Below are 12489 nucleotides of genomic sequence, written 5' to 3'. Positions count from 1 at the left end.
AGAAGTTAAGTGACTCGCCCAAGGTAACACAGAAGGCAGGCGATGGAGCTGGGATTAGGACCCAGATCCTCCCGACTCTCAGGCCTGTTCCCTTTCCACTAGGCCATGCTGCTTCTCAGGTTAATGAAGTACTCCCCCAGTTGAAGTACTCTTGCGGGTTGAGAGTGAAGCTCGGCGTTTTTTGCACGGCTCCTCAGGTGCCAGAATGTAATATTGATGTTCCTTCCTGCTCTTTTCCTCCCCCGTCCTTCCCTCCATCTCATCTCCCTAACACTTGTCATACTTTTGCGCGTCTGCCTCTCAGGCCTTACCGGAACCGAAAGGCGGACGGTTTGTCAAGATCGAAGGATACTGGATTCCGGTGGGGGACCAGGAACCTGCCATAGATGAGACGTACATCCTGACAGCCTCCGTCAAACTTAACCTGCGAGATATCGTCAGAGTGGTGTCTGCAGGGTTCGTGGGCATTGGTCTCCTCGGGTTTTTCCTCTCCAGACTTTGGGACGGGGCAGGAGGCTGAATGGAAAAGGTGTTATGTGTGGTCCTCGGGTGAAAATGGAATCATAAGAAGGCACAGGAAATAAAGTATGCTTAGCTGTCTGTCAGGTGAACGTTAGCATCCTATTATTTTTCAAAGCAGTTTAGAAGGTGTTGCCTCAGTAATAAAAATAATTGTAGTATTTAGTTAAGCACTCGCTCTGTACCAAGCCCTCTGGTTCATCAAACCGCCTCTATTTTTCACTTGAAAAGCAGAAAGAATAGGAATTGCCATAAGGGTGAGCACCACCTCGCAGAACATTTTCCATTTTGAGGCTTTGGAAGAGCATTTAATCAAGGCCTCTGCTGCTTCTGAGCCAGCATCTTGAATCCCCCGGTCGCTAACCCAACCAATCGTATTTATGGAGCTCTAACTGTGTGCAGAGCACTGTACTAAACTCTTGGGAGAGTACAATATAACAGAGTTGGTAGAAACGTTCTCTGTGCCCAAGGAGCTTATAGTCTAGAGGGGAAGACAGACATTTAATATAAATAAACTATGGATATGTACATAAGTGCCCTGGGGCTGGGGGAGGAATGAGTAAAGGGAGCAAACCCAGTGCAAGGGTGACATGGAAGGGAGTGGGAGACGACAAAAGGAGGCCTTAGTAGGGAAGGCCACCTCCTTTGTTGCTGTCACTTGGACAGAGATCTCCTGCAAAAATGAAAATGACTCTTTTGGTGCCCCTTCAAGTGTAATTTGGGGAAATTGAAGAATCTCTCATGGTCCCTATTGACAGAGATGTGCTGTGGAGGATTTTTAAGGACCAGGTTGAATGCAGAAAGGCAGGCAAAACATCTTATGCTTTGGTACACTCGGGCACTGTCTCATTTTAAACAAGGTTCCCAGGGAGTGAGCTTGAGGGCGTATGGTGAAAATTCCCCTTTCTTGCCTCTCCACTCTCCCTCGCCTTGCCTAACGTCAGCATTGTCTCTTAAAGGACCTACCCAGTGCTGATTCAGGGAGAGACGTCGGTCGGAAAAACCAGCTTGATTCGCTGGCTGGCATCTGCCAGTGGGAACCACTGCGTCCGCATCAACAACCACGAGCACACGGACATCCAGGAATACATTGGCTGCTACACCTCAGATGCTGCTGGGAAGCTAGTCTTTAAGGAAGGTCAGTTTCCATCCAGCTATTGAGAACAGCCCTAAACTGTCAATCAGATGGTATTTATTGAGCATGTACTGTGGGGCGGAGCACCGTTCTAAGCACTTGGGAGTGGGCAGTATGAGAGTTGGTCAACACATTCCCTGTCCACTAGGAGCTTGCAGTCCCTCCCTGCCCCCCGCCAAAAAAAGAGGGGCTCCGACAATGTTGACTTCCCAAGCTTTGAGCAGCCTGTGTGCTCTGAAAAGCTCCCAGAGTCCTTCCTCACAGTGGCTCATGGTAACTGTGGTGTTTGTTAAGCATTTACTCCGTGCCAAGCCCTGTACTAAATGTTGGGGTAGATGCCAGTTTATCAGGTTGGGCACAGTCCCTGTCCCACATGGGTCTCTTATTCCAAAGGGTGAGGGAGAACAGATATTAGATTTTCACAGAGGAAGAAACTGAGGCACCGAGAAATTACGCGACTCGCCCAAGGTCACACTACCGGCAAGTGGCCGAGCCACGACTAGGACCCAAACCCCCTGATTCCCAGGCTCCTCCCACAAGATCCCGCTGCTCGTGTCCTTGCCAGGTCAGTCTGGTCACTCCAAGGGAACCTCGGGCTCCGTCACCCGATGCAGCCGGGTGGATCCCGTAGGCTGTGGGACGGCGGATGCCACCAAGCGCTGTCCTCATTCAAAAGATGTGCATCCCCAGGTGTGAATTAGGGCCAGGGGAATAAAAGAGCACCGCGATCCCTGGGGAGCAAGTCCGTGAGGAGGAAAAACCGAGGGAACAAAACAATTGCTGAGCTCCGAGGGCTTACCTTCCCTTTCTTAATGATGGGGAGCCAGCACTGTTGTTTTGGGGAGGGCACCCAAAGGGTACCAAAGGGATCAGGGCAGGGAACTGGCAGCGCTCTTGCCCTAAGAGGGCCACCGTCTCCCAACCTCCCTCTTCCTCCGTCCTGGCACCTCCACCGTTCTTCTGACCAAGCCCGACCGCATCCAATCTAAGCCTTTCAGAATCTTCATTCCTCATCTTTCTCCATCCCAGGGGAATGTGGTGTGCCTCCTCATCATTCCTTAGCAAAGAGGCAGTTGGGAAGCGGCCAGATAGGAGGTGCGGCTGTCTGAAGATGAAGCTCCTCACGTCAACTTCTGTGACAGCTCACTGAAATTAAGCTTCTTTCGTTAGGTTTACCGTGCTTCATCTTGTAACACGGCTCCCTTTGCGGTAGCTGATTTTTAATTTTCTTCCCTCCAGGTGTCCTCATTGATGCCATGAGAAAGGGCTACTGGATTATCCTGGATGAATTGAATTTGGCTCCCACAGATGTACTCGAAGCACTGAATAGACTACTGGATGATAACCGGGAGCTATTCATAGCAGAGACGCAGGAAGTGGTCAAAGCACACCCTCGTTTCATGCTGTTTGCTACGCAGAATCCCCCAGGGCTCTACGGGGGCAGAAAGGTTTGTCACACTCCACCCTGCTTCTGTTTGCGATCAGATCAAACGGCGGAGGAGGGTGTGAAACGATGAGCATTATTCTCTCCTGCCCTTAGCAATACCCTTTTGGATTGGGCATAAGCGTCACGTTTGGGGCCTGCGATTTGGGTTCCGCCGGAGAAACTGATCATCATCATCATCAATCGTATTTATTGATGATAAACTGATGGACTCTCCTGCTTCTAGGTGCTCTCGCGAGCCTTCAGAAACCGATTCGTGGAGCTGCATTTCGATGAGCTGCCCAGCCCGGAGCTGGAAACGATCCTGCATAAGCGTTGCAGCCTGCCTCCGTCCTACTGTAGCAAATTAGTCAAAGTCATGCTGGATCTGCAGGTACTGGGCCTCCCTCCTTACCGCCCAAGGACTGGTACACTTGGGTTTGGGAGATAGTCCAAAAAAGCAACCCCAGAGAACCACCGTTTCTGGGACCTCGGCGGTACCCGAGGGTGGTGCTGAATAAAATGAGTGAAATTCTGGGACGTTTTGACTTGTGGCTGCTGTATTTATTTCTTTCTCTCTCCTCTCTCTCTCTCTTTTGGTCACTTAGTCCTATCGCAGAAGTTCTTCCGTGTTTGCTGGTAAGCAGGGCTTCATTACCCTGAGGGATCTGTTTCGCTGGGCCGAGAGGTACAGGTTAGCAGAGCAGATGGAGAAGGAGTATGACTGGCTCCAGCATCTAGCAAACGATGGTAGGTTTGGCCCTTCTTACCTTGGATCAGCCATGGGTCTTGGGGGAAACTGTGTGGTCCCCCTCATCCCCCCGCCCCCACCCCACTGCCCTTGAAAACCAGCAAGGTTTGGGAGCTGACAAAGACAGACTCGAACTCTGATGTCTTCTCATGAGTGGAGCTTTGTAGACGTACAGTAGGGTGGCTTTTTGTTTGGTTTTAATGGTACACAGTAAGCGCTCGATAAATACGATTGAATGAATTTAAGCACTCATTACGTGCCAGGCACTGTACTAAGTGCTGAGGTAGACACAAGGTAATCAGGTTGGACGCGGGCCATGTCCCATCTAGGGCTCACAGTCTTAATCCCCATTTTACAAATGAGGGAACTGAGGCACAGAGAAATTAAGTGACTTGCCCAAGGTCACCCAGCAGACAATCGATGGTATTTATTGAGCGCCTAGTCTATGCAGAGCACTGTTCTAAGTGCTCGGGAGAGTACCGTGGGAGAGAAATTAGCAGAAACGCTCCCTGCCCACAGTGAGTTTACACTTGAGAGAGTGGTGATCTAGAGGGATTAGAACCCAAGTCCTCTGACTCCCAAGCCTGAGCGCATTTCACGAGGCCACGCTGCTTCCCTTGGTTTGATTTGTCTTTGGGAAGATGGGTCTTTGGGAAGATGGGTGGATCTTGTTTTTTGCAGGAGCAAACCCAAAGAACTGCTGAACTCAGCCCAAACCAGTAGATTTACATTTCTTTGGGTTCTGAAGCGTGAGCCCAAGGGATCGAGGGAGAAAAAGCACCCCGACCCACCCTGATGCCTCCTCTTGCTTTATTTTCAGGTTTTATGCTGCTGGTGGGTAGAGTCCGGAAGGAGGAAGAGGCGGATGTGATTCAGGGGATCCTCGAAAAGCATTTCAAGAAAAAATTGTGCCCTCAGTCCCTCTTCTCAGAGGAGAGCGTCAGAAAGCTCTTGGGTGAGTAGGCATTCCTTCATTGCCGTATTTATTGAGCGCTTACTGTGTGCAGAGCACTGTACTTAGCGCTTGGAAAGTAGAGTTCAGCGGCAAGTAGAGACAATCCCTGCCCATAACGGGCTCACGGTCTAGAAGGGGAGAGACAGGCATCAAAACAAGCAAACAGGCATCAATAGCAGGATTGATGGAGGGGCCCCAAAAGCTCCAATGCCCGTGCTAGATCCGCTTGTTCTGTGCCACGCAGGCAAACTGTCCGCTCAGACCTCCCTCATGGAAACCAAGTTCAGCAACATCGTCTGGACCGAGGGGATGCGGAGACTGGCAGTTCTGGTGGGGCGAGCCTTGGAGTTTGGCGAGCCCGTGCTGCTGGTGGGAGATACCGGGTAAGCTGCTGCTTCCACACAACACCTGGTTGCACCGGACGGTTTAGGAACCCACCGGAGAGTAAAGCGTCTTTCCTTGGGAAAGTCCGGAGCTCCCGTAGTCATTCTGAAGTTCCTCTCCACCGATATTTGGTTGAATTCCTTCTGTCCCATTCAGGGAAATCGCGACACCAGATCTGTCACCAATAGATGTTGGGTGGGCCTTTTCCTTTTGGTGAATCTTTTTCCTCGAGCTTTTCTATAAAATGAATGGTCCAAGAGTTTTCTGGTCTTTTCAGAGAGAGAGAGGCCTATCTTTCTGATTCTGTCTGTCTCTGCAACAGGTGTGGGAAAACCACCATCTGCCAGGTTTTTGCAGCCCTGGCAAATCAGAAGTTATACTCCGTCAACTGCCACTTACACATGGAGACTTCGGACTTCCTGGGAGGGCTGCGGCCCGTCAGACAAAGGTCCAGTGTCAAGGTTGGTCTCGTAGCTCAGGGGAAGCCGAGGTTTGAGGGTGCATCTGATGATGGTTGATTGGGTGGAGCTGCTCCCGCCAAACTCTCTCGTCACGGTGGGACGCTGCCCGTGACTTTCCGGGGAGCCCAGCCGCCAGCTCCCTGCCTCTCTCCGCTCTGGATTTTGTGCCTCTCCGTAGAACCGCTTTCCCAGTTTGGCAGGAAAGGGCAGTGAGGAAGGGGGACTGCTGACAGACACAGCTTCCCCACTGGCCCCTCTCCTCCTACCTTTAGTGATGGAGAGCTGGCTGTGGTGGAGCGGAGTGGGTCATTTCAGCCTGGAGGATAACCCCCGGAACCACCGATGGGGCTGGCAGGGGGAGCTTCAGAAACCTCCGGTGCCCCATCTGGGTCTTTGTCTCCCTCCCCCATTGCAGGAGGACTCAGACAATTCCCGACTGTTCGAGTGGCATGACGGGCCCCTGGTTCTGGCCATGCGGGAGGATGGCTTTTTTCTCCTGGATGAAATTTCACTCGCTGATGACTCCGTCTTGGAAAGACTCAACAGGTTTGTAGTGGGGGACAGGGGGATTGGTGCTTCCAAGTGAAAAGCCCCAGCCCTTAGAGGGGGTTATGCACCCCAGTGGATTTGTACTTTCCAAGCGCTTAGTACAGTGCTCTGCACACAGTAAGCGCTCAATAAATACGATTGAATGAATGAATGAAAATGGAGCCAAGAAATACGTGATGTTGGTGGGTTTTTCGACCCTGCCTTTGCCTTCTTGCACAAATCCGCTGCACCCTTGTGTGGTAATCATTGCTGATCAGATCTCCGCTAAGGAGTCACCTGCCTCGGTGTGCGTGTTTCCAAGTGTTGTGTGATCCTGGATGAGTCCCATAACTTCTGTGCCTCAGTTTCATCATCTAAAATGGGGTTTAATTACCCATTCTCCATCCTGTTTGGACTGTGAGATGGGGCAGGGGACCATCTCTGATCGGATTGGATTGTATCTACCAAAGCAGCATCTAGCACGTTGTAAGCATTTAGCCAGTGCCACTGTTATAATTATTATCATCATTAAGATGAGCGGTCCTATGAAAGCCATAGAAATATTCTCCCCATAAATTGTTGCTCGTGTCTTCTTGCCTATTGGGAAGCAAGCAGGTTGAGGATTGTAACTAATTGTAACTCATTTTGTCATAATTCATTCGGTCATTCATTCAGTCGTATTTATTGAGCACTTACTGTGTGCAGAGCACTGTACTAAGCGCTTGGGAAGTCACCCGTAGTCACACTTTTGGGAAGCCGGCACCTTGAGCTGAATTCTTTTTGGGCTGAGGAGACCATCAAGAGGTCTCCTGACCATCAAAAGGCACCCAGTCTTTGTGCAGAATTTCTGGGATTCGGTTTTAACATTGTGAATCGGGCACAGGGAAGGTACCATTGTAATAAGGAGTAAAGGAGGTAGCAGCTTTGAGGCCCTGGGCACAGAAATGTTACGTGAGATTTGTCTGACTTCTGTTTGTTTCTTCCCTTGTATAGCGTTCTTGAAGTGGAAAAGACCCTGGTGTTGGCTGAAAAGGGCAGCCAAGAGGAAGAGGATAACGAAGTAGAACTGCTGACTGCTGGGAAAAAGTTCCGTATCTTAGCAACCATGAACCCCGGCGGGGACTTTGGCAAAAAAGAGGTAAGTTAACTGTGCCTTGGGAGATAGTTCCCAGCCTGGGCAGCGGTTTCTTCCCCTCAACAAACCGGTCTCTGGATTTCACGGGAACTGTCGGGTTGGGGGAGTTGCCTTTACAGAACTTGGTCAAGTGAACAAAAAACAGAAGGCCGGTTTTGGAGGCTCAGTTGGCCCAGTACCATAATCCCACTCTGGGTATTTTTTCGAGTTCTTACCCCACACAGCTCGGGTGGCCTGTGGCATCATTAGATGGGAGGGATATAGGAGGGCATCTATTTCCGTTTAATTAAAAATATATATATTTTGGTATATATTTGCATATGATATACATATATATGGGGATATATGTTATCTGCATAACAAAAAAAATCAGGGAATCTGTTTCAGTTGGTTTTTCTAGTCAGTGAAGGGGTAGATCTTTCAGCAGTCGCACTATTTTCCGGCTCTCAGCTGGAGATAAGATGAAATTCCCATTGGCAGCAGCATGGTGGAGTGGATTGAGAAAGGGCCTGGGAACCAGAAGGTCTTGGGTTCTAATCCTGGCTCTGCCACTTATGTGCTGTGTAGCTTTGGGCAAGTCACCTCGTTTCTCTGTGCCTCAGTTAGCTCATCTAAAAAATGGGGATTAAGACTGTGAGCCCCATGCAGGACAGGGACTGCGTCCAACCCGATTTGCTCATATCCACACTGGTGCTTAGTACAGTGCCTGGCACATAGTAAGCGCTTAATAAGTACCATTATTATTATCATCACTGTCGTCTCCGTCAACATGGTCGTCTAAAGCGGTTCTACCGCCAACACCAAGGGTTCTTTTCTTCCCTGCAGCTTTCTCCTGCTTTGCGAAATAGATTTACGGAGATCTGGTGCCCCCAAAGCAAGAGCCGCAGAGATTTAATTCAGATCGTCAAACGCAATATTCGTCCAGGGCTTTCTCTGGGGAGGAAAGACCACCAAGGTAAGAGTTTTGAGAAGGGGGGACCCAAAGGGTCTGTGTGCGAAAAGAGAGAGGGTGGAGGCAGGTACTGCAGCTCCCTCCCTCACTCCTCCCTCCCCACCCCCTTGGAGAGAACATAATTACTAACTAACACCACAGAAGAGAAGGCACCAGGGTTTGAAAGCAGGGTGACACGTTTTGCTAGAGTCAGTGGAATCGTTCGTTATACAGCTCAGCAGACGTTCTCCCGTTTTGTAGCCGGGTCCGAGCATTGCTTGACTTCTTGGCTTGAGGCGTTACTGGTGCGTGAAGATTTGACTCTCCCTTTGCACACCAACATGATATATACTAGCGCGTGTTCCAGAAGCCCTCTCCCTGGTCCCCGTTTAGCAAGTGACTGTGATGTGACTGCCAGCTGTGACAAGAGTAGCAGGAGGGAGAGACCTGCTTTAATGTCACATTGTCTCTGGATCTCTTCCGTCCCCACCGAAACTGTAGAAACGTACTTCACGATAATGATGACCCATTAATGAAAAATGCCTCTGGGATTTCCCTCCAGGCACAAAGGAGTTTGACCCCTCCACTGTTTGCCAAACTGTGAAGCTGTCTTCCCTAGTGAGCCCCTAGGGAAGAAGTCTAGGGAAATGAGAGTGTGTGGAGGCAGAGGAAACATAGTCTTCCTTTGCTTAATCATTAAGCAAATTGCTACCCCATAGGCCTTATTTCTTCTGTCTGTAATGGGCCAGCAGGCATCAGGCAGATTCTTATTTTATCTTTCACTGGCTTTTCTCTTGAAGGCTACTCGGTGTGGTGTTTGCAGGAGTGTGTGTTTTTGGCATAGCTGCGGGGGAGAGGGTCCCTGTTCCTTCAGACTGGCGTTCATAGCCGGGGGTTGCAGGCCTAGAGATCGTGGGTTTCTGTTTTGCCTTCTAATTAAAAAAAAAACAAAACCGGCAAGGTGCAATCTGAAGTGGAACAAGGGGAAGCTTTGGAATTTCTCAAAGAGGGTGTGGAGCAGGGGGAATTTTAACACGGGCTATCCCTGGAGAAAGCTAATCAGCCCATCCCTAAGTCTGGAGGGAAAGGGAAGTACCAGCCGTATGGGAGCCCACTGGGGCTCTGAGTAAGAGAGAGGAGGGTGAGGGGTTAGGATCGCCACCGGGGAGCCCTCAGCGGCTCGGTGTGGGCGAGTGGGATTGGGAGGGGCCCGGAAGGAGCGCCTCAGAGGACCGTCTTTTCACTTTAAGGGACCGATATAGCGGAACTCATGATGGACTTCATCGACTGGCTGACCCACCAGGAGTTCGGCCGGAGGTGCGTCATCAGCATCCGAGATGTCCTGTCCTGGGTGAACTTCATGAATACCATGGAGGAGGACGGCGCTGCCGACGAGAACGAGATGGAGCCCGAGGACCTGGAGTATAGCCTGTTTTACATCTCTCCCGTGACCTCTTTCATCCACGCCGCGTGTCTGGTGTACGTGGATGGAATAGGGTCAGGTATGTGGTCCCGGGCCCGCATTGAGCCTCCGGCTCAAACTCCAGGCTGTTCATTCTTCCCGAGAGGCCGCCTACCCTTTTGCCGACTGGATCAAAACCCCAAACAGCAGCCGCCCCTGACTTTCCCCCACTTCACCGAAGCAGTGCAGGGATGTGGTATCCATCAGTGGGCCCCCTGGAAATCCCCAAACTCTGACAGGGCCCATCTATTGGCAAGGCCTTCCTTTCTGCTTTTCAATGACGAACAATATATCCAGTCACTGGAACTTGTCAGTATCCGCTGGAGTCCCGCCTCTGGGTCCCTGCCCTTCCCTGCAAATGTGTTTTCTCTTTGTTCCATTTTGTTGTGTTGACTCTTCTCTCCTTGACCCTGTCCTTCTAATCTTTTTGATTTTCTTCACTCAGTTTCCCCATCTTCCATCTTTGACTTCTGTCTTCTCTGCTCCTCATTCCCCTTACCGTATCCGTCCCAGTATTCCTTTCTCTCCCCCCTCCCCACCCCCGACCTGGTACCCCGTTCCCTCTCTTCAGATCTGGTAGACGCCAGTCCTCAGAGGGTCATCTTGATTCCTCCCCTCTTCCGGAAGGCCATCCCCAATCACCTCTGGCCACATCATCCCAACACCGACCTGAAATACTTATGTATACCTAGACTTCCATGCTCATCTTGTTTACTCAGTTTCTTTCGTTTTCCAAACTCCTGTTCTTGCCCTGTGTAGCTCTGGTTTTTTTTCCTCTTTCTCCCACTGGAGGTATGCGGTTTTTGTCTGCCGACCTCCCCCTTTAAATTTTAAGTCCTTTGAGGCTTAGCCTGGCTCATAGGTTTCTGCTGGATTCTCCCTTCCCTCTAGTACAGTTCTTGGTAAAAATAATAATAATTGTGCTCGTTTAAGCATTTATTAGGTGCTGTACTAACTACTGAGGTAGGTTCAAGCAAATCAGATTGGACATAGTCCCTGTCCCACCTGGGGCTCACAGTCTAAGGGGGAAGGAGAGCAGGATTTAATCCCAGTCGCAGTAGATGCTCAAAAAACGCAACTGCCGCTGCATTGTGGGACAAATGAACAGTTTATCTTTTTCTTAGGTGCGGCTTCTTGTGGACTGGAGACTGCCCTCTTGGCTCGCAAAGAGTGTCTGAAGTTTCTGACCAAGAAACTTTCCAAGATCGTCCCTCTTACAGAGTACCAGAAGGACCAGCTGAGGATCTACGACCGGTCGAAGCATAAGGAATTCGTTTCAATGGAAACCTTTTGGGGGATCCGGCCATTTTTCATCCCGAGAGGTGAGAGGAATTAGATGAGCTCTCTTGGACACAGATGCTTGGTCCCGAAAAATTCTTCCAAGAGAAATCGTGCGAGTACATGTCCAATTTCTCTGCGACTCGTCCCTCTGAGCGAGGGTGCGGCCAGACACATCTTGTGGTTCGCAGTTTCCCATGGGTTTGCCGGCGGCCCCGTAGTAGAAGAAGCTTCCAAGCCAGATGCTCACTAACCAGATGAGCTTGGAAAGAACGGCACAGGACGGGAGTAGTGGGCTGGAGCCGCTGTCCGATTCCACTGGCCGGAGGGTTGTGCCGTCCGGGATCTGAGAGGTGGAGGGTCCGCTCGGCTCAGAAGACTCCCGTCTGTGCACTTGGATCTGTACCTTTTGGGCATTTCACCCCAGCTTCAGCCCTCCCTCACTTAAACGTACATATCCGTTGATTATTCATTTGTATTTATGCCTGTCTTCCGCTCTAGACCGTACGCTCCTCGTAGTGGGCAGGGAGTGACCAACGTTATCATCACTTAAAGCGTTAGGATGCCCTGCTGGTGGGGCAGCCCGTCGTCAGTCTCCGTGGCACTGAGCGATTTCTGTTCCCTTTCCCGTCATAGGCCCCGCATCGCAAAGGAACAGCCTCTCTGATTACGCGCTCAACGCAGGGACGACGGCCACGAACGCTCAGAGACTCTTAAGAGCCTCAAAGTTGAACAAACCGATTCTCCTGGAGGGTTCTCCAGGGGTGGGCAAGACCAGTCTGGTCGCCGCCATGGCGCGGGCTTCTGGAAACCGTCTGGTCCGAATCAACCTGTCTGAGCAGACGGTAGGTGGGAGCAATCAGTCGGCACTCGGGAGACCGGGATTCGGATCCCAAATCCTCCACTTGCCTGCTCTGTGATCTTGGGCAAGTCCCTTCACTTCCTTGGGCCTCAGTTTGCTCGTCTGTCAAATGGGGATTCAGTACCCATTCTCCCTCCTTAGATGGTGAGCCCCATGTGGGACAGGAACCGTGTCCAACCAGATTATCTCGTATCCCGAATCCCATCACTAGGGCATGGGTCCGGGAATCCAAAGACCTGGGTTTATTCCCAGCTCTGCCACTGGCCTGCTGTGTGCCCTTGGACAAGACGCTGCTCGGAGAAGCAGCGTGGCCTAGTGGAAAGAGCTCGGGCTTTGGAGTCAGAGGTCACGGGTTCATATCCCGGCTCCACCAATTGACAGCTGTGTGACTTTGGGCAAGTCACTTAACTTCTCTGGGCCTCAGTTCCCTCATCTGTAAAATGGGGATGAAGACTGTGAGCCCCACGTGGGACAACCTCATCACCTTGTATCCTCCCAGCGCTTAGAACAGTGTTTTGCACATAGTAAGCGCTTAATAAATGCTATCATTATTATTATTATTATATCCCGGTTCCACCAATTGTCAACTGTGTGACTTTGGGCAAGTCACTTCACTTCTCTGGGCCTCTGTTCCCTCATCTGTAAAATGGGGATGAAGACTGTGA

General features: G+C 50.8%; 1 protein-coding gene across 1 annotated transcript in view; it reads left to right on the top strand.

The window, feature by feature from the left end:
- Nucleotides 1–12489, top strand: part of MDN1 (midasin AAA ATPase 1) — a 106720-nt gene that overhangs the window by 28106 nt on the left and 66125 nt on the right. Inside the window, exons 23-36 of the mRNA XM_038761112.1 lie at nt 305–456; nt 1479–1657; nt 2894–3102; nt 3325–3471; nt 3686–3827; nt 4649–4783; nt 5028–5166; nt 5490–5628; nt 6044–6174; nt 7150–7294; nt 8117–8246; nt 9473–9724; nt 10809–11006; nt 11599–11807. Coding sequence (XP_038617040.1) covers nt 305–456; nt 1479–1657; nt 2894–3102; nt 3325–3471; nt 3686–3827; nt 4649–4783; nt 5028–5166; nt 5490–5628; nt 6044–6174; nt 7150–7294; nt 8117–8246; nt 9473–9724; nt 10809–11006; nt 11599–11807 — 2307 coding nt within the window. The remainder of the gene's footprint in view (nt 1–304; nt 457–1478; nt 1658–2893; nt 3103–3324; nt 3472–3685; nt 3828–4648; nt 4784–5027; nt 5167–5489; nt 5629–6043; nt 6175–7149; nt 7295–8116; nt 8247–9472; nt 9725–10808; nt 11007–11598; nt 11808–12489) is intronic.

The sequence above is a fragment of the Tachyglossus aculeatus genome, chromosome 19 (assembly GCF_015852505.1).
Source record: "Tachyglossus aculeatus isolate mTacAcu1 chromosome 19, mTacAcu1.pri, whole genome shotgun sequence".
Taxonomy (NCBI): domain Eukaryota; kingdom Metazoa; phylum Chordata; class Mammalia; order Monotremata; family Tachyglossidae; genus Tachyglossus; species Tachyglossus aculeatus.
This window is presented reverse-complemented; position numbering and strand designations above follow the sequence as displayed.